Source organism: Nicotiana tabacum, chromosome 7 (genome assembly GCF_000715075.1).
Source record: "Nicotiana tabacum cultivar K326 chromosome 7, ASM71507v2, whole genome shotgun sequence".
Taxonomy (NCBI): domain Eukaryota; kingdom Viridiplantae; phylum Streptophyta; class Magnoliopsida; order Solanales; family Solanaceae; genus Nicotiana; species Nicotiana tabacum.
Window position 1 is genome coordinate 30,185,453 of NC_134086.1, and position 21,269 is coordinate 30,206,721.

Here is a 21,269-nt window from a genome sequence, read left to right on the forward strand (position 1 = left end):
TATTTTTCACTAAGAATTTTGTTCAAAATTTTCAGGCTATAATAGGTTACATTCAAATAATTGACGCTAGGTTGCAAAGAGTAACTATGAATAATACTGATTCTTCCTTTTGGACTATCAAAATCAATTTTGGACAATTAATTTGAATAGAAGGGAATTAAATAATGGGTTTTTGTTTGATTTTGAATATCATCGGTTTTGTCACACTTCATAAAACAATGATGTCATTATCATATTTGTTCTTGACGGATGGAGTTGCTCAATATTTATACCAATAAAAGTTATTTGGTAAAATAATTGAGCTACATATAAACTAGCCCGAATACCATTATCATTAAAAAATATTTGTAATCCCATTTGTTGGAGGACATGCATTGCACTTGGAAAGGAAGATACAAATCACGATTCAACTGAGCTATACATTGCCTGTCTAGAACAAAGAACCCACAAAATATTATAATCAATTAAATGGAAAAACTAATGGAGTTCTGGTTCCTGAGCAAGTAAAAAAGGGCAGCCAACATCATCTTTAGATATATTGCGGCTTCTTAAAGCCCCAGTTTTCAGCAAATACAACATAAGGAAGACAATATATTTATATAAAAAGAATCATTTCCAGAAAAGAAAAAAGTACATCTGAGCCTTTTCTTCTCATGATTGACAACTAAAGACATCTTCTGGAAATACATCAAGTAGACTGTAGACGTCCCCACATCTTTCTGTCTCTGATCTTCATTACAATGTTTGATAAACGAATCCTTGTATACAACGAAATCATGTTTATTGCCAAAATTGTCGAGAACTGGCTATCCCATCTTCCAATATGCCCCTAATTGCTTCTCTGGTGGAAAAAAATGGGGCGTGTGTAAACCATGGATAATGTACAAAATCCGAACTCCGTCTGGCTACCAAAAATACAGGGCTGGAGAGGAGCAAAAGACTAGCTTTTCACAAAAAACCACTCGTCATTATACTCTTGCCGTGAAGATTAAAGAAGCTTGCTGGTTCGTCGTCTTGATGGCCCTCCAGGAAATAGCTTCATGATCCATCCCAAGACCCGCTCCACCACCTGATCCAAATGACATGCAAAAAAAGAAACAAAAAAGGAAAAATTACAGCAACCACCAAACTAATCATACTGGAAATTATCAGCTTGGCGATATGCACCAACATGCAAGATTAACAGCCTGGTGCCAGATTGGATAGCAACTTGACTCCAGGAGAAAGAGTCAAAGTTCAAACTCAAGTTTTTCTTAGCTTGCCATAATCAATGTAGTTTACCGGTTAACACAGATGAATTTAAAAAAGGAATCCTAGAGCATAAAGGCCTTGTCATTTATTCATCTCACTGAAGCTTGAAGTTCCCTTTGCAAAGAAAGGTAAGAGCAGAAGTGCAGAACTACTAAAATTGCAAGATAGAAAGGCAACAAAACATCTTTACAAGGCTTGTGAAGCACACAAAAGCAGTATTTAGAAGTCATATCAGTAAAAGTCTTACAAAGCTTACCTCATCTCCTTCATCAGCATACGCCATATTGTCATGTACAGATACTGCATCTGGTTGCCTTGCTTGGCTGTTATCATTTGCCATGCTTTGAGCTGTTAAAAGCTCCAGTCTTTGAGTTTGAGCTTCAAGCTTTCGAGTTAAGTCCTTGTTCAACTCCTTTTAACCCAAAAGGAACAGAAGGAAAATCCCCCAAGAATATTATAATGAGAAACAAAATTATTAGCATACACCTTTAAACTAGCGATGAACCTCAAGAAAATTAATGCGAGACTTCTAACACAAACACTACATGAAACTCGCCAGATATTAAAAAGAATGTCTGAGCATGTTGGAGGGGATGAGTTTTTAGAAATTAGAAGTCCATATATGACCAAAGAAATATGCATGTTGTTTACTCACAGATAACAAAGGGGAAAAGAAAGGAATCAAAAAGTTCAGGTAGAAAGAAAAGGAACAAGCAGAGAATGAGATTGCCGTCTGGCACATCGGATCAAGTTACCTTCAATTTCGAGCTCTGAGAAGATTCGACTGACAGGGCTTTTGTCAATTCGTCTTTCTCCAAGGCTAACTGTAATCATTCCAAGTAGTGCAATTTTTAGTTATTTGATAGTCAAGAACGCCTGATTTTATTTGGAGCAAAGAAGATAGGACTAAATTAGAGGGTGTAGAAAATGATCAGTCTCAAGGATATCATGCTACCTCAGAAATAAATGTATTAATGTTTTGGATCATCCTAATCTGATCTGGAGGAATGGCCAGTGACAAACTTTCAAGACTAAGCTGCCCAAAATCAGGCAGAGAAGAGAAGGCGGGGCCATCAGCACCACCAACCAAATTAGGATCATTTATGGTACTACTTGCGATAGTATCTTCACCTGAATGGACACAATTTGAAATCTATGATATATAAAAAGCAATTCAATGATAAAAAGTGGCCTTCAAAAGATATGAGGCAGTAATTTGAGAAATTTGAAATACATACAGAGATCCTCTGTAGAAGTTGATACATCTATTTTTGCCGGCATACTCCTGCTAGGATCAACTGACTTGCCATTAGCAGAAGCTTTTAGGAATTTGGACTGCAAAAGCTTCTTTTCTGTTGGGAAGAAGAATCGGGAAGAGAAAGGAATCAAGCATATGATGGAGAAAAGAGACTGCCTTACAACACTAAGCATATTAAAGAGAAATTAGGAAAAGGTAGGAAGGATATTGACAACTCAAGATCACTTCAAGAGTCGCAAAAGATTATAATAAAAATAGTTTAGAAATAAGAACTCTTGCAGCATTTTGCCCTACTTGGAAGTGACAGAGCCATAAAGCTCTAAATTTTGTAAGGTTCAAGTCTCAGATCGTTCATCAGAGAAATACAGCAATGAAATAGGAAAGTTTGTTACAAAAGGGAGCAAAAAGGATGACAGATCAATCATTTCCTGTGGAAAGGCACCATCTGGATGCAAAAAGAATTCGAATAAAAGACAAAATTAATCACAATGACGGAGCAGAGGAATCATTTTAACTCCAGCATGATGAAATTATCTACAGATAAACGAAGTGCTCGTGTGACGACCCAAAGGGTCATCACCGTAATTCTTCCTTGTTCCGTGCTTCCGAGGCCTTGAAAACCTCGCTTTTAGTTGCCTCGATTTGCGTGCGCAGTCCGGGCGCGTAGCCGGAAAGTTTTTATGTTGAAATATGCGAATTATGTGAGAAATTTGATGAATTTTGATATTAATATGCATAATATTGACTTCGGTCAACATTTTGGGTAAACGGACCCAGACCTGGACCTGTGATTCGACGGTCCCGGAGGGTCCGTAGAAAAATATGGGACTTGGGCGTGTGCCCGGAAGCAAATTCCGAGGTCCCAAGCCCGAGAAATGAATTTTTGTGTGAAATTGTTTCCTGAAATTTATTAAGGAAAATGAAGAAGAAAATTGATCGGAAAACTGTGGTATCGGGCTCGTATTTTGGTTCCGACGCCCGGTACGAGTCTTAAATATGTTTTAAGCACTATCTGTAAAGTTTGGCTAAAAACGGACGTCATATGACGTGTTTCGGACTTAAAATGGGGAATTTGAGTTTTATGAAAGTTGAAAGAAAATCATGAGTTTTGAGGCTTGATCCTATGTATATGATGTTATTTTGGCGATTTGATCGCACGAGTAAGTCTGTAAAGTGTTTTCGAGATCAAATGAATGTTTGGTTTGGAGCCCCGAGGGCTCGGGTGAGCTTTGAGTGGGGCCCGGGAGGTCTTAGGCTTAAAAATGCAGGTTCAGATGTTGCAGGCCCCAGTGCGGCCTCGGTCATTTCCGCGCGGTCCGCTCTGGCAGCCACTCGGCCGCGGTGCTTTTCTGTGCGATCCGCGTGGTGGAGTTCAGAGGGTCGACCAGCGCGGCCGCGCACCAAATCAGTGCGGTCCGCGCTGGGTGGGTTCAGAGAAAGCCCACTTCTTCCCTCCCTCGGCGCGATCGCGGTACATTTCTGCGCGATCGCGGTACATTTCTGCGCGGTCCGCGCCAGCCCCCAGCAAAAGTATATATATTCGGGACTTTCAGTCATTTTTCCACTTTTCAAAAACCCAAAACCTAAGAGGCGATTTTCCAAACAACTTTTCTTCTCCAAAACCATTGGTAAGTGATTTCTAACTTAATTTCTTCACTTCTTAACATCATTTAACATGATTTCAACTTCAAATCAAAGATTTTCATGGGAAATTGGGTGTTTTGGGTAGAACCTAGGTTTTCTACAAATTGAGAAGTTGGACCTCAATTTGGGGTCCGATTTCAAAACAAAACATATATTTGGATTCGTGGGAGAATGGGTAACCGGGTTTTGGTCCGAACCTCGAGTTTCGACCACGTGGGTCCGGGGGTATTTTTGACCTTTTTGGGAAAAACCTTGTAAAAACTATTTTTATGCATTGGGGTTAGTTCCAATAGTAATTATTAATGCATTCAAGCAATTTGTGACTAGATTCGAGCGGTTGGGTGGTGAATTCGAGAGGTAAAGCTATAATCGAGACTTGAGTTGGAGCATTCGAGGTAAGTGTTCGGTCTAATTTTAGCTTGAGGGATTAGGAGTTGAGTCATATCTGCTACTTGCTTCTTGTTGAGTACGACGTATAGGCAAGGTGACGAGTATCTATACGTTGGTGACAAGCATGACCGTGAGTCTTATATTGTGATTTCCATGATCTTGTTGTATTATTCATGCCTTGATGAAGATTTCTATTTTTGTTGTGTAAAGTTGTGGAAAGAATTGTGACCTATGAACATTGAGGAGCGTTGACTCCAGTTGTGTAACGAATTGTGAAAGTATAAGTGATAATTGAAACTCTAGAGTATTGGCTCGAGTGGTGAAGGGAGTCGTGAAGTAAAAGTGAGAAAGGGAAGAGATTATCACGTTGCACCCTTGCCGGGCTATTGTTGAGTTGTGGTTCCCTTGCATTATGTTCTTATTTGATATTACGGATGCTTAGGTTGATGATTCTTTGCGTTAGGTGTTGTAATAAGTTTAGTTATAGCTGAAGTAGTTAGATGTTGTAACGAGTTTGGTTATAGCTGAGGTAGTTAGGTGTTGTAATAAGTTTAGTTATAACTGAAGTAGTTAGATGTTGTAACGAGTTTGGTTATAGCTGTTTCTCCCTTGCCGGGAAGTTAGTATATTCCTTATGTTCCCTATTTGGATTTGTTCGTGATTGTTTTCATCGACGATATTGATGAACTAAAATGGGAGCGGGTGGTACGCCTACCACAAGATAATGAAATGGGAGCGGGTGGTACGCCTACCACAAGATAATGAAATGGGAGCGGGTGGTACGCCTACCACAAGATAATGAATTGGATCGGGTTGCACGCCGCAACTGCTATATATATATTTATATATATATTTGGATCGGGTTGCACGCCGCAACAGATATTATATTGGATCGGGTTGTGCGCCGCAACAGTTATATATATATGTGGATCGGGTTGCACGCCGCAACAATGTTAAATGATAAGGGATCGGGTTGCACGCTACAACAGTATTGTTATTGTATCGTTGTAGGTATTGAGCTGTCCTTTCATATTTTAATAAGTTTCTTTGTTGGTCTTGATATGTTTCCCCGAAGCATGTACCCCTCCCATTTTAAACTGCTTATTCCTGTTTATCTTCCGCAACATTATTATATATCTGCTCAGGTTTATCTGGAGTCTGGTCCTAGCCTCGTCACTACCTCGCCGGGGTTAGGCCAGACACTTACCAGCACATGGGGTCGGTTGTGTTGATGCTGCACTTCTGTGCTTTTTGCACAGATTACGGTACCGGAGCAGCTTTAGGACCGCAGCAGTAGCATATTGATCGGGAGCTGACTTCAGTCCAGAGACTTCAAGGTAGCCTAGCTGACGTTCGCAGGCCGAAGTCCTTCTCCATGTTTAGTTTGTCTTCATTGTACCGAGACAGATATTTTGTATTTCCATTCAGACTTGTTTGTAGCACTCTTTAGCAGTCCGTGAGTTAGTGACACCAGATTTTGGGTAGAGATTTGTCTTAAACTTCCGCATTTGAATTTCAGTTTTATAAACTTAAAGTCTTCCGTTTTTTTTTTATTTATTTAATTGATTTCGTATATGGTTACTGTTGAGAAGTTATCAGAGAATGTTTAAAGTTTGGCTGGCCTAGCTCCGTTAGTAGGCGCCATCACGACTCCCGATGGTGGGGAAACCCGGGTCGTGACAACTCGCATCTTAATGGTCCTACCCCTCAATGGCTTGAACGAGTAACGCTGCTATAACTTATCCGAGAAAAGGAGCCAGGGTACCCATAAATAAACAAAATGAACAGTCAGAAGATACTGTTCATTGGGTTGAAGCTATAACAAAGCACTCGTTTTTGGTACTCGGAAGCTGCTCTTTGGAGTCCTATAGACTCTTTGGACGACTGCTTCCATGAGAATATGCATAATAAGTCCAGCCAATAAAATTAGTTTTGGTACTTTATCTTAATCAAATGACCAGACTGCAGACGTGTTGACCTATATTTCTCCCAAACACAACCAACGTTGGGATATTACAGCTAGAATATCACGAACCATTTTGCCAACAGAATAGGCAGTATTACATGCCTGTGCACCCCCGGATTAGTCGGGGCTCGAAGAGACTCGGACACCCGGTGCAAATCAAAAAAAAAAAAAAAAAAAAAATTGGCAGTATTACGTACTTTTTTTTTGTGGCTTATTATGTACTTATTGAACTGAGTGTAATCTTTTTTTAATCGTGTTGAACAGAGTGTGATTAATGATTTTATTTGTGATAGTTGGATGTATTTATCGATCCTGGGATGTATATTTAAGAAAATTTAAGGCAGTGAAACTTGTCAAAATGACACAGCATATGTGTCCCTGCAGATGCACACTGAATTCCAATAAAAAAAGCAAACTGCTTTTTCTGTACGCACAAGCAGATATAGCCATATCTTACCTTCTTTTAAAGCATCAATTGTTGATTGCAGATCTTGACGATCTTTTTCAAGGCTAGAAATTTTCTTCCTGCAAAAAGATAGAGAGTTAAGTGAGATCAATACACATCTCCACAGATATCTAAAGGTTAATGACAATGGGAAAAAGATTCAACTTTTTATTCTGATATTCACTACCCACTTTCACTTCAATGCTACAACTTTTATGCCAATACAGATTAGTATGAGATCATATACATGCAGCTGCTCAATATGATTTTCAACTAGTTACTTTCAGAAGCCACGAATCCTTTAGAAGCATCATAAGTAAAAGCAACACATTCTGCCATCATTTGGCATATCTTTTTCATATTCATCAAACAATCGGTATTTCCATTACCAAGAAACAATTAAACCACAACTCACCTCCCTCTTCTTTTATTTTTTTGACAAGGTAAATAATTTTATTAAAAGAAGGGGAGAACCCCGTATACAAGCTGTATGCCAACAAAAGAGAACCTACACCACAACATGGTTCTCAAGGAAGAAAACCAGATCATCTATACAAATAGGCACCTCATAGGTACACCAACAAGAAACCAGAGAAAAGACTATTTTACAACTTTACAAAATGAAAAGATGCATGCCCGCTCTAAAAGAGTGGAGAGTCTAAACGACAGGAGGAAGGAAAAATGGAGAAGAGAAGAAAATGACAACTATAACCAGAACAAAGTTATGTGGGAACATGACGGCCTTAATTAATTTACAGTCAAGCCTCGAACATACTTGAAAGAAGACATTTCAGCTAGTGACTTCTCCAACTCTTTCTCCAGTTTAAGCTCATTAGATCTTAGACGAAGTGCCTACAAAATGTTGTAGACAAAAATATAAAGACCAGAAAAAATAATCTATCCTATTATTAAAAAAATTAAAAAAAAGAACAAAAGTTACGGTCTCAGCCAATTATCAATAACATTTTTTTACAAACAGAATGGGAGAAAATAAAAAGAAAGAACAGGCACAAAAGAGAGTTCATATTTAGTTGGCAAAGATTCTATCCCAGGAAAGAAACACGAAAAAGAAAAAGAGAGAAAAAAGAAACAGCATCCACTTACCTAAAAGGACGGGTGAAAAAGAATACACAGGTTGGACATCTCAATCACCCAAAACTAGCATTATTTGATTTAAGTAACTATAAGTTATTAAGTTAACCGTTATCCTTAGACCATCAGAAAGCTTGACAAAAAGACCAGATTTCCCTCTAACTGCCACAGCATTATATGTGAGAAACTCAAACATTAACAAGACATCATCTTTTAATACTTGGTAGAAGATAGTTTAAACAAATAAGTGAAATAACGCAAACTGTTGTGCAGACATCTGGAGAAGCCAATTTCTATTTTCTTTGCAGTTACTTAACAGTCAATTTCTTTGACAAAGAACTATTTTTTTCATACCAAAAATGTGAAGTACAAGAATAGCATACGATTGCAAGAAATGCTGTTACCATTTGAACTGAATAAGTATTAAGTGATTAAACGCCTGATGTGTCTGATAAGGCAAAAATGCTCCAGACATTAGGCTCCACTTAAACAGCTTAAGTTTTGTTTTACATTGAACAAACCTGACATATAATTCAAAACTAAGTAATTAGATAGTGAAACATAAAGTCTATAATTCCTTATTTCAAAGTCAATACAGTCAACTTATATATACACCATGACTTCCACTAAATTACAATTAAAAATGAAATGACATTACACTAATTCAAGCTATGATGTATGTTAACGAAGTTAAACAAGTTTCAAATTTCAATGTGAAACCATTAACAAAGAGGAAGTAGTGTTAAATCACTTTAAAGTCAATACATGCCTAACAAATTATATTGATATAGACACGCCTAACAAATTATTTGGGTCAACAGAAGGGAATACTGCAGCTAATTACCTTCTCTTCCAAGCCAATCACTTCGGACGCCAACAACTTGGCGCGTTCATCAGCAGCATTACATTCCAATTGTACATTTGTATATTCCATTTTCACGGCTTCAAGTTCACCCTAGTTACATTGAACTCAATAAAGAAAGCAAATCATATACCTCAAATTACAATAATACTGAAAGCTACTGACTCATCCAGCCATCTGATTACAAAAATTGATGGAAAGAAAAAAGAGCGAGTTTTCCATGTATAGATGGCACACAGCTCATCTAAACAAAGACAATAAATGAAATTAGTACATCATAGTCATACAGCTCCAGAACCTTGTCCAGAAGATCCTAGATATATGTAACCAGATTTTAGATGCTCAAGTACAGTTTTTTGACAAGTAAGGTGATTAAATACATTCTTCAACAGGTTTTTACAGATACCTCAAAATGTATGCCTCTTGACAAAATTTAAATCTGGAGAACCATTCAAAATCAGTTAGGGAATCCGTTACCATTTGCCAGACCAAATGTCAGACTATGAGACAGTAAACAAACTTAATGAAGCCAGATCAAAGAAAGTGCGGAACAAGGACTAAGTTTTGATCATGAAAGACAGAAATTCAAGTAAAGAAACAAACAAGTTGATAAATACTCCCTCTGATTCATTTTATATGGTGGTCTTTAACTGCGCAAATAGTTTTAAAAGGAAAGAAAGACTTCTGGTCTATGTTGCTCGGACTCTAATATCGCCGGGTGCGTGTCGGATTCTCCAAAAGCAGTGTATTTTGGAGAATCCGACACGGTGCAGCAATATTTTGGAGAGTCCGTGCAACATAGCTTCTGGTACATATCAAAAGCACCCTCAAAACTTATGGTCTTAAACATCACATAACATTTCTATGGTTGTAAGAGCATGTCATACGGATAAATTTGGAAGTTTAAAATTTAAAAGTTTCCAAATATAAAAAAGTGTCTTTCTTTTGGAACGAACTAAAAAGGAAAAGTGTCATACAAAATGAAACAAAGGGAGTAATAGATACTAGTGTGACATACTTGAGAAGCAACTATGTTAAATTCTTCAACTACCAATCAACTCTCTTGATCATTTAATAAATCATTTGTACTCTAAAGAGTTAAAACCATATTACTATTGCACACTCCACAGAAAGGGAAAAAGAAGTAAGAAGCAAAGAAATGGAAGATTCGGATAACCAGTATGTATTGCTTCACTTTCTAACTTTTACATAGAGCAAATCAAGTCTGTTAGATGATAAAGAACGTCTTTAAACTAGTTCTCTTCCAATCTGTATAGTGCTGGATGATAACTTTTAAGATGTCACATCAACAACTCCAAAACAAATTGATCAATATTACTTCTTGATAAATCAAAGGGAATAAAACACAACAACTATGCCTCAGCTACAAAACAAATTGGGTTCGGCTATATGAATCTCCATTTAGGCTCAACTCATGTCATCATCATTACCAAACAAAAATAAAAAGTGAAAAAGTCAGATATACATAATAATAATAGTAGTAGTAGTACACACACGAGACTCAAAAATTTGTGCTAAATAGCGTGGAGGTTCGAGTCCTCTTCCCCTCGAATAGATTCTTTTTTTTTGTTTAAAAAGAATGTTGTTATGTTGTTTTCAAGGGTGCACTAATCATAATAATAATAAATATAATAAATAATATTCAAACAGAATAAAACCAAATACAAGTCCTTATAAAAAATGATAATAAATGCAAGTCATCACTAACAACTTCCAGAAGTTCAACATTTCAAATATGTTGCGGAAACAGAACACCTAGAAGTGCCGGAAGACTCTAAAAAGGAAAATGCAGATTTTGTAATACAGTACAGCTGGGGGTAAGCAAGCAAGATTGTACAGACCAGATGAACTTTAATCTCCTCCTGCAACTTCTCCATCTCAGCCTTTAGTTGGGCAACAAAACTTCCCTACAAAAGAAAATACAGGTCATGTAGATTTATTGCAAAACGTAAAGGCACACACATCATTACCAAAAGTGTAAAGATTTTCAAGGAGAAACCAGCAATATGAACTGGTCATGTAGATGTATTGCAAAATGATAAAAAAAACAAAAGCACACATAAGAACTAAAACTCAACCAAGAGAAAGGAGAATATAATTCATAAACTGATGTGGACTCAAAAAGTCCTTTTTCAAATTTTATGATAAGCACTTAACAACCTTTAGCTTTGACAGGTGACTAATTAACTGCTCAGCTTTGTTACACAAGTCCTTCAAAACCACCTGCCACACCATGTCTGATCCAGCAGGATTTAGGTGTGAGTTGTGGGATACGCATAGGATTGGCACCATATTCTTATTCGTATTCCAGAATTTTAGGATTTAAATGATGATGAATCTAACCTCTAATCCACACCCGTATTGGATATCCGTGCTCATCTCCATGTAACTTAGCTACTCAGATCAAAACCTAAACAGGGGCCAAGTGCCCGAGTAGCGCATTGTTGTCTCTGAAGCTCTCTGACGAGAACTTATTGCCCTGCAACTCCAGTTTTTTATTTTCATTCTCATAATTATTGCTAAATATACATATGTAGACACAAAAACACACACACCTAAGGCACACACTTGTTCTAGTTCTATGACTTTTCAATTAATACTGAGATATGTATACATCTACTAGCCATGTCTTGCCAACTGCACCTATATTTGTATCCTAGAGTTCAAGATTTAAATAATGATGAATCTGCAAGGCGTATTGGATACCCGTACTCGTTCCATGTAACATAACTACTCAGATCAGAACCTACACAGGGGCCAAGTGCAGACTAGTGCATAGTTGTCTATGAAGCTCTATGTAGTTCATTCTCACACTGATGTAGCTTTCAAGGTAAGTTAGCTCTTCGATCATGCCTCCAAGAAGACATTTAGACACTGACCCAGAGCTAATCTTCACTAGCATATATTGAATAAAAGGTATTTCAACTATGAAGAAAATAAGTGGGTGTTTGGATAAGCTTTTAAGCTGGTGGAAACCATCTTATAAGTACTTTTGGCTCATCTAAGCATTTAGTAAAGTATAAGCAAAATCAACCAAAACATCACTCCCTCCATTTCAATTTATGAGACGTAGTTTGACTCGGCACGGAGTTTAAGAGAAAAGAGAGACAGTTGGAACTTGTGGTCTTAAGCTTAAAGAGTAAAAGCTTTGTGGGGCCATACATTTGTGTGACTATAAAGCTTCTCATTAAGAGTAAAATGGATAAAATGTTTCCAAATTTAGAAATGTGTTATTCTTTTTGGAATGGACTAACAAGGAAAATATGTCACATAAATTGAAAAAAGGTAGTACTTTTTTTTATAAAGCCCTTCAAAAGTATTATTTTATCCCCCAACGCTTGATAAAACAAAACCCGAAACTCCCTCTCCAGTTCATTTCCATTGTTGATCTTTTTCCATGTAACGATACATTTTATATTTTTTTTGTAAATAGCTTTAAGAGCATTTCAATCGTCTTAATAAAAAAGTGCGGACTTTTTTACCAAACACATTCATTGTTTATTATTAGCTTCAGCACTTCTATCCAACCATGTAATTACTTATTTATAGATTCAGGTTAACCACTTAAAAAGTGTTTTCCGGCACTTGATGTTCTTAAGCTACTTTTAATCAGCTACGCCAAACGTGCTCAAGTAAATAGCCTATAGAGTAGGTATGCCACTAGGACGTAACAATGAGAGTTGTCTTGGGATCCTATATAGTTATCCAGTCAAATGTTATTATGAGATTAGTGTTGGCAGCACGACCCACCAACAACAACAAAAGCCCCATTACTCTAGTTTATTTTGGTGCCTTTCTGCTTACAACTCCATGACTTTGTAGTCCATTTTACTTATAATTCTCTATCAATACACGCCAGCAAGTTCTCATGTAAATCTTAGACTAAAGGGACTCGATGAACACTTTACATGAACACTATAAAGACAGGATGTAACAATTTTGACTTAGTTATTCTATGTTAGTACCTAACACTGGTATAAGAAAACGACACTATTTCTTTGATAAGGATTTTAGGATTTCAACAAAAACGCATGAAAAGAACAGTCGTACAATACTCATTACATACTTCTACCAGAAAACCATGAGGATGGCACATAATCCTTTAGTAATGCATTAGGTTTGACAACAAAAATGTAGAAAATAATTAATGTACAAGTTACCATAAGAAAACAGCTGACACATAATAATGCTGACAAGTTGTATAAGGGAGAATCAGAACTTCTATTTTGCCAACAGTTAATCTGAAAGCTTCTCATTGGGTTTGGAAACAACGTGGCCTATGTAACATATATTTTAAGCTTGCATATGCTTCCCTATGGAAAGCCTGCTAAGTATTGACTTTTGACAGTTCTGAATAAACGCAGAAGTATGAAAGTATACCTGTTGGTTATAACTATCTGTCAGAGTTGAATTTTCAGCAGCTAGAGACTCTGCTAGAGCTCGTGAAGCCTCAAGAGCACGTTGTAAGGAGAACTTCTCTTGTGTTAAATCTTCAATATGCTGTAGAAAATAAGCATAGAGCATGTTACTGTTTACTACTACAGATCCTATACAAAATCCGATATCCGGACAAATATGGGTCATGCATGTCCCTGTCTTTTTCTTTCCAAAGGCTGTCCCACCCCTCAATAGAAACGGAAGATGCCAATTCTTGATTTTGGATATTATCTGAATGATGAAGTTCAAGTGACCTTTAATTATTAGTATACACTAGAAATACCTATTCTATCTTTTTCTTTTAGCTCCATCAACCCTGGATATGTAGAAATGCATGGCACCATTCTTTTATTGGAACAAGAAAAATAAACAAATGCATGAGACCATAAATCTTGACAGTATTATTTGAATGAAGCAACAAGGTGTGTGTTTATTACTCATATCCGTTCACTGCAGGAAAAAACTCTTTTAGCTTAATAAATGCACAGGACATTCTGTAGTTCACAATTAAAAACAAGAAACATGATTGGGTTTTGGGCAGTTTCAGTTCGCATCAAATTACCTTTCAGCACATTCAACATACCGACATTATTTCTCTTTTTCCAGCTTAAATTGTATATGCACATGTGTAAACATGTATATGTGTGTGTACATATATATATATATAATAACCGACAAAACCGTAGGCTCCGGTTACAAAAGTCGGTAGATAATGGGGCCTCGCTCCTTCAAGGCTTCAAACGTCTCCACATGAATACCAGACCTGGTTCCCCAGCAGGATTTGAACTTGCTACTCGCCTATCATATATATTACAAGGTGCAAATTAAATAAAGCTCTGGCTAAGGAATCTCTTAAAGTGGATGGCATTATTTCCACATGTTATACAGTGTACACTATTTTAGAACCTTCTCTAGCACTTAATATCTTCTATTTGATAGAGATCATATGTTTATTACTCATTTACTCCAAAAGAAAACCTTGAGAATAAGGTATATTGTTCTTCATTTTTCATAAATTTAAAAAAAAAAAAAACACCAGACATCATTCTCTTTTCTTTCTTTTGTCAAAGGATTTTCACGCTACCTAATCGATCTAACATGCTCTTAGACAAAAGACAACTCTATGTTAGTATGCCCTATATAAGCAGTTCATCTAAAATTGTGCCAAGATCTGTTGTTATGAGTAGAGTTTCTACATCCTAGTTTACACCCATTGTGGCTAACAACTTGAAGTTCATGAAATTGCTTGCTATTTTTGACAGCGGGCCTGAAACAATGAAATAGTTAGTTTTCACAGTCAACTGAGTAGGAGACTCTAAATCTTGTGCCTATCAATTGCCATTATTTGAACCAATTCATGATACTTAGGAAATTTTGGTAGCTGAATAAGCAATCTGCTTTATGAGAAGCATCACATTGTTGGTGACTGGACAGCATTTGTTTCCAGTCCAATGTTCTCACTAAAGTAGGCAATAAGAATATATGCTAATCCAAAAGGAAGGAAGTAAGGAGCAATTTTAGCTTCTATAGGTAAATGGTATTCAACAATTGTAGACCTACTATTTAAAAGAGGGAAAATTGTATAATAACCTGTTCTAAAGCAGCAAAATCTTCATTTTGCTTTTGTGAGTAAAATGGATGTCTATTGTCCATGTTTCCCACATCTTTCTCAACAGCATGCTTGTATGGATCCACCCCATTACCAGTAATTTTTGAAGGATTTGTCAAGTTCTCAGAATTTGATGAACCCAGACTGTCCTTAGGGTGAACAGAGTTACATGTGTCTGTAGTGAATGATCCTATTGAGGGAGGGGATGCAGCAGAAACTTTTGAAATGTTGATGGAATCAAGGAAAGATGGAGATCTCCTCCCAGTTGCCCCAGTTGTGAGCAGAGACATCTGTGAGTAACTAGAAGAACTTCTAGCATCAAAACTAAAACCATCATACTTGGAGTCCGACGCCCAAGGAGAAGTTTTAGTCGAGTCAATACCGGAGCCACTTAACTGGCTGTATCCTTTATCAGGCAGCACAAAATTACTAGATCCCACAGCAACATCATTTCGCCCAACTTCAGGATAAAATTTTGTGACACTGGTAGCACGAGGCATGTAATCTACCAAAAAAGGGGATATAGATATCAGATTGTGCACCATCAATGCGGCAAAGCAAATAGTGCATTACATTAATCAGTTTGCTGGGTCAAAGAAACCATATATAAATGGAGAAAAGGAGATAAAGAAATTATGGAAACAAAGGTTCTTCAGGTGCAGAACAGATACAATATAACCAAGAAAATTACCACCATATGAAGAGGAACTCATGCCACTAGTCCAGCGATCTGTATAACTTGGCTTGTCTTGGTGAGAACCAAATGAATTTGAAGGTGAACCAAATGAATTTGAAGGTGAGACATTTGCAGGAAAAGCATGAGAAGTACCATCATTAGTTACAGAATGATCCTTTGCATGATTCTCCTCCGATATGCTTTTACCCAGATCATCATAGGTGAACTGACTTGAAATTCTGTCATTATTGGGGGGCAATGACGGAAAAATGGCTGTAGAGTGACTAGTTGCAAATCCGAATGGAAGACCTTCTAAGGCCCCATCATTCTCCCTCTTCTCAGTGGAGTCATAAGTATCACTAACTCTTTCAGATACCTTAAGATTCTCATCACTTTTAGACCCTTTATCTTCTAAATGAGATAACGCTGAATTGGAAGAACCAAAATCATAACTGTTGGCACGAACAGCAGAAGTTAGAACAGCATCATCGTTGTACTTGTACAAACTAGCCGTAGCACCAGCATTAGCATCTTGGCAAAAAATTGAATCAGACTTCTGGGTAATATCAGGCTTCGCAAAATCATGCTTAGCATGTACTTCAGAAGGTTCTAGAACAGATCCGCCAACAGCATCAGATGTACCAGCTCCACTGGAGTCCTTAATTCTAGAGTGCTCATTTACCGAAGATTGATTCTCTACACCTCCATCAGAAGCAAGCTGTTGACTATTTGGAGTCGCCTTTTTAGCCTTCTCTACTGCTCTCTTCTTGCGAAACTCCTCTAGCTGCAAATGATACCATTGCAAAAGTATCAGATAAATAAGAAGTGCACCAAATTCTATAAAGAGCAAAAGCAGGTGATGTTCAGAACATAGACAAGGCAATAGCAATTTAGTGAAGTCGAAACAATAGAAAAAAAAGGAGCAGCCAACAACCTCTTTTAATACAAAAGAAGATTAATCTAGAGGTTCGTATGATGATAACCATAATATTAGCAGGATGCCACATCTCGTGGGACAACACCAACTCATATTTCTTTGGAGTTCTTGATGTCACAAGTATTCAAATTGTTAAACAACGGCAAAGTGAAGACAAGATTAACATTTTGAAAGATGGCGTCCGGAGCTTTTAAGGTGCGATCTTTTAGAAGATATCCGCACCAATGTGCTTTCGAAATACATCCGCACCAATGTCGTAGTATAGGAAAGCAAAACCTGGTTGCACAGGAGGAAGGGAACGCGTACCCCACCCAAAACCAGTCAGCCAACATATTAGAGTCTTTGTACTGACAAATGACAATTCTTTTAACTACTGCCTTAATAGAAGATGTTCTGAAATCAATAGTATACCAGTTATGCAGTATTATCAGCTATACTGTTAGGGATAAGCCAAAAAAAATAGAAACAGCTATCTCAACACAGCTAATGTTCACTTCTACCTAAAACGATCAGATTGATCAGCACCGATGCTTCACATAAGGCTCAAAGGTTTTCTATCATCTAAATCAATCCCTGACCAGCTTTACCTGATTACATGTTTCCGAGTATCAAATCTTCGTATAACCAAGTCTTTCAAAAAGCATCACCATCGGTCTCATCTCATGCTAGTTCCGTTCAAGTATTGTGACATTATAAGCTCTGCCTTACAGAAGATGATCTAGGCAATGATATCTTTCACTGCCAGCCTCACTTGAGTAGAACTGTCTATAACAGTTTGAAAATCTAGAATTTATCCAACCACCAGACATGAAAAGGAAATATCAACAAAAAGCACCTTCTCAAGCTACCTCAAACCTTAGTCTTGATGTGTTTTAATTCATACAAAACAATTGAAATTGCATGAATTTCACAAATCAAAAGCCATATCGCAATCCTTGTTTATGGATGATAAAGGATAAATAGACAGTGCACCTCAAATTTCCCCGTTACATTAGGAGCTAAGGGTTCAACTGACCTCAGTAGCTTTGGCTCAGACCAAATCTACCCTCCCCATATCCCACTTGTGGGATCTTAGTGGGTTGTTGTTGTTGTTAACTAAGTCAAATGGTTAGTGGGTTCGATCACATCCCAAACCCATAAAGTTTAGATCCTGGATCCACCTCGATGTGTCACATTCTTGTAAATACATAGGGAGTCCGCAAACTTCAACTATATGATAACAATTCAAAGGTACTTATGATAATTCAAAGTAAGAGATTTCTTTACCGCACTCCAACTTGTACGCAATCAGAAGTAGAATATGATTCATTACAAATCTTCTCCACTCATAGAACTCAGCTCATTAACATTACCAAATATTAAACATTAATTTGCAAACAATCAAGTAAATTAAGTAATCCTACAACCTTAACAAATTATATCCTTAAACCAAACCAAAGCATCTCTTTTCTAAGATTAAAAAAAAACTCAAGTACCTTCTTTTTCCCAGCTTGCAAATGCTCTTGCTTTTTTAGCACCTGAGCTGACGCCATTCAAATTCGCATAAAATCAAAACTTTCCTCTTAAATCCTCGCCCCAAAACCCTAATTTAAAAAAATTAAACTCCAGATTCTCTTATAACAAAACAGGTCAATCAAATCTACATTTCATTTCATATACAAGAAATAATTGTGAGTAATAATAACAAATTCAATTCTCAATTTCGGGGTAAATGGATAAAAATTCGAGTAATTGAGGGACCAAAATTTGGAATTTTAAAAATGTTGGGGAAGAAAAAAAAAACCTCAATTTGATTCAGAATAAGGGCTCTGATGGGATCGAAGAAGAAGAGAAAGTGAAAAGAAAAAGAAAAAGCTCATTTCAAATGTTTTCTATTTTTTTCTTTTTCTGTAGATTTGCAGCTCTTGAACTTTTGTTATTTTGCTTTTCGGATTAAACTATTCGAAATAGCTTAAAAATATAGTTCGTTTATTTTTTGTGCTAAAAATATACCATTCGTCTATATTTTGGCTCAAAAATAACCCTAAACTGTTAGTTTTGCCATTGAAATTGACATGACAGTCCAAACTGGGTTAGAATTATTTTCGCGGTCGTCGACCTAAGTAATCCATATGTGTAAATAATTTTTTTCGGAATTTTTTTTTCAGAAATTTTTAATAAAATACAAAATCAACATTTATTCTGGAAAAAGTAAAAAAAAAAAATCGAAAAAAAATATTTGTTTCGAATTTTTTTTAATTAAAATACAAAATCAACACTTATTCCGAAAAAAGTAAAAAAAAAATTACGAAAAAATTGTTCTTGATTAGGGTTTATGATTTGATTAAAAAACTCCATTGTTCTCTTTTGTGAATTTACGATTATAGATATCGAAAATTCATATAACCGACCCCAACTTGTTTAGGATTAAGAAACTGACGTCTTTGTTGTTGTACAGATAAAGTTTTAATTTTTTTTCTTGTAAACGTTGTGTGTTAATTTTCTTTTTTGGAGATAAAGAATGGGGTTGAAATTATAAAGGGATAATGTTCCAAGACATAACTGCTCTATTACTAGATTCAAAAGCATTCAGAGACATAACTCCGAAATTCATAAAAGAGAACAATGGAGTTTTTTTAATCAAATCATAAACCCCATTCAAGAATAATTTTTTTGTAAATTTTTTACTTTTTTGGAATATGTGTTGATTTTGTATTTTAATTAAAAAAATCCGAAATAAATATTTTTTTCCGAAATTTTTGACTTTTTTCAAAATAAATGTTGATTTTATATTTTATTAAAAAGTTCTGGAAAAATAAAACTTTTTGAAAAGACAATTTTCACATATGGATTGCTTAGGTGGACGACCATATAAGTAACTCTAACCGAGTTGGACTGTCATGTCAGTTTTATGTCAAAACTAACGGTTGAGGGATATTTTTGGGCCAAAATATAAACGGCAGGGATATTTTTGAGCTATTTCGAATAGTTCAAGGATATTTTTGTACATTTTCCGTTTGTTTTTTTAGTGTTTTTTTTTGTTTTTTTGTTATGACGTTAATTATTTGTTTTACCCACCGGCAGTTACAGATATGACGTTGCAGCAAGGTTTTATAGGCTGACACGTGTACTTTTGATGGCACGTGACACACCTGCAACAATGATTAAGTCAATAAAAAAATGAATGAATTTTCTTAATTTTGTTGAACTTTTTAATTTAGAAAATGACATTACACCTCTTAGGTTTTTAAGTTTTATAGCCTGCCAAACGGGAGAAATCTTTTGAGAAGTGCTTATTGCAAAAGTATTTTTGAAAAAAGTACTCTTAAAGAGAAACAATTTGTGTTTGGCTAATCGCTCTAAAAAACACTTTTGAGCAATAATTTGTGTTTGGCCAAGCTTTTCAGAAAGTGATTTTAAGTATCAAATTACGAATAAGGACATGAATAGATTACTTAATAGTTAATATTATAAGTAAATAAATAATCTCAAAAATTTGTTATTGCAGGCAATAATTAAATCTTTTATTTTATTTAACTAAAATATGAAAATAAAATTAAAAAGTACTTAATTCTTTTAATATAAGTTAAATATATTAAAAATCATTCAACAAATATAAATCATTCACCCCTAAAGTCACTATATATTAGAAAGTTATCCTAAAAATAAAAAGAAATACTTATACATTAATATCCTAAGTATTAGGTTTAACGGTTATTTGGTATATACTATTAGCGTGTTTGGCCAAACTTCTTTTTGGCCAAAAGTGTTTTTTTTTTTTTTGCCAAAAGTGCTTTTTTTTGGCCAAAAATTGAGGTGTTTGGCCAAGCTTTTGTAAGGAAAAAAAGTATTTTTGAGGAGAAGCAGAAGCAGCTTTGGAGAAGCAGAAAAAAGTAGCTTCTCTCCAAAAGCACTTTTTTGACAAAAATACACTTAGAAACAGTTTTTTAATGCTTCGTCAAACACTAATTGCTGTTCAGAAGTGCTTTTCAAACTAATTAGCCAAACACAAACTGCTTCTCACCAAAAGTACTTTTGAGAAAAACACTTTTGAAAAAAAACACTTCTCAAAAAAACTGATTTTTGCAACTTTGCCAAATGGACTATATATTTTATTAAGGATATTTTTGGTAAGAAGAAAAGTCAAAATTGCTTCTGCTTTTGCTTTTGGGAAGAAGCTACTTTTTAGCTACTTTTTTCTATTTCTCAGAAACTATTTCTGCTTCTTCTCAAAAGTACTTTTTTTTCTCCAAAAAATCTTGGCCAAATACCTAAATTAGGGGGGAAGTACTTTTGGGAAAGAAAAAAAAAAGAAGAATTTTTGGCCTCTTGAGAAGCTTGGCCAAACACATTATTAGATAGACCTTATGAAAAATAATTTGACTTGCCGTACCTATTCAAAACATTTATTATCGGAATACGATATAAGTCCAAATTCAGTAAAATGTATATTTAATAGTAGTTCATATATTAGAATCTAATTAGTTTGGAAATGAAGAATAGTTGTAGTCCAAAATTGGTAACTTTTCGCAGTAACTGTGGGTGCAAAAATGATGTTAGATGAAAGATTATGGTAATAACGCAACAATATATTGATTTGGTGCTCAACTACATTAGTAGTAATATATTTTAGTCAATCTTGCTAGACGTAATGGTAAAATTATTATATTAGGGAAACACAATTATTGCAGCTCGGATAAAA

The 21,269-nt window shown here is 35.8% G+C and overlaps 1 protein-coding gene across 1 annotated transcript; it reads right to left on the bottom strand.

Annotated features, from left to right (window-relative positions):
• Positions 1-433: 433 nt before the first annotated feature.
• Positions 434-18,515, bottom strand: LOC107809077 (protein BLISTER). The gene is made up of 13 exons (XM_075257031.1): positions 18,064-18,515; positions 15,667-16,435; positions 14,957-15,480; positions 13,310-13,429; positions 10,771-10,836; positions 8,891-9,001; positions 7,730-7,806; positions 6,967-7,034; positions 2,490-2,603; positions 2,207-2,382; positions 2,007-2,075; positions 1,508-1,663; positions 434-1,069 (listed from the first exon to the last, which is right to left on the bottom strand). Exons 1-13 carry the CDS (start codon positions 18,118-18,120, stop codon positions 989-991), a joined length of 2,388 nt encoding a protein of 795 aa, XP_075113132.1. The 5' UTR covers positions 18,121-18,515; the 3' UTR covers positions 434-988.
• Positions 18,516-21,269: the final 2,754 nt, after the last annotated feature.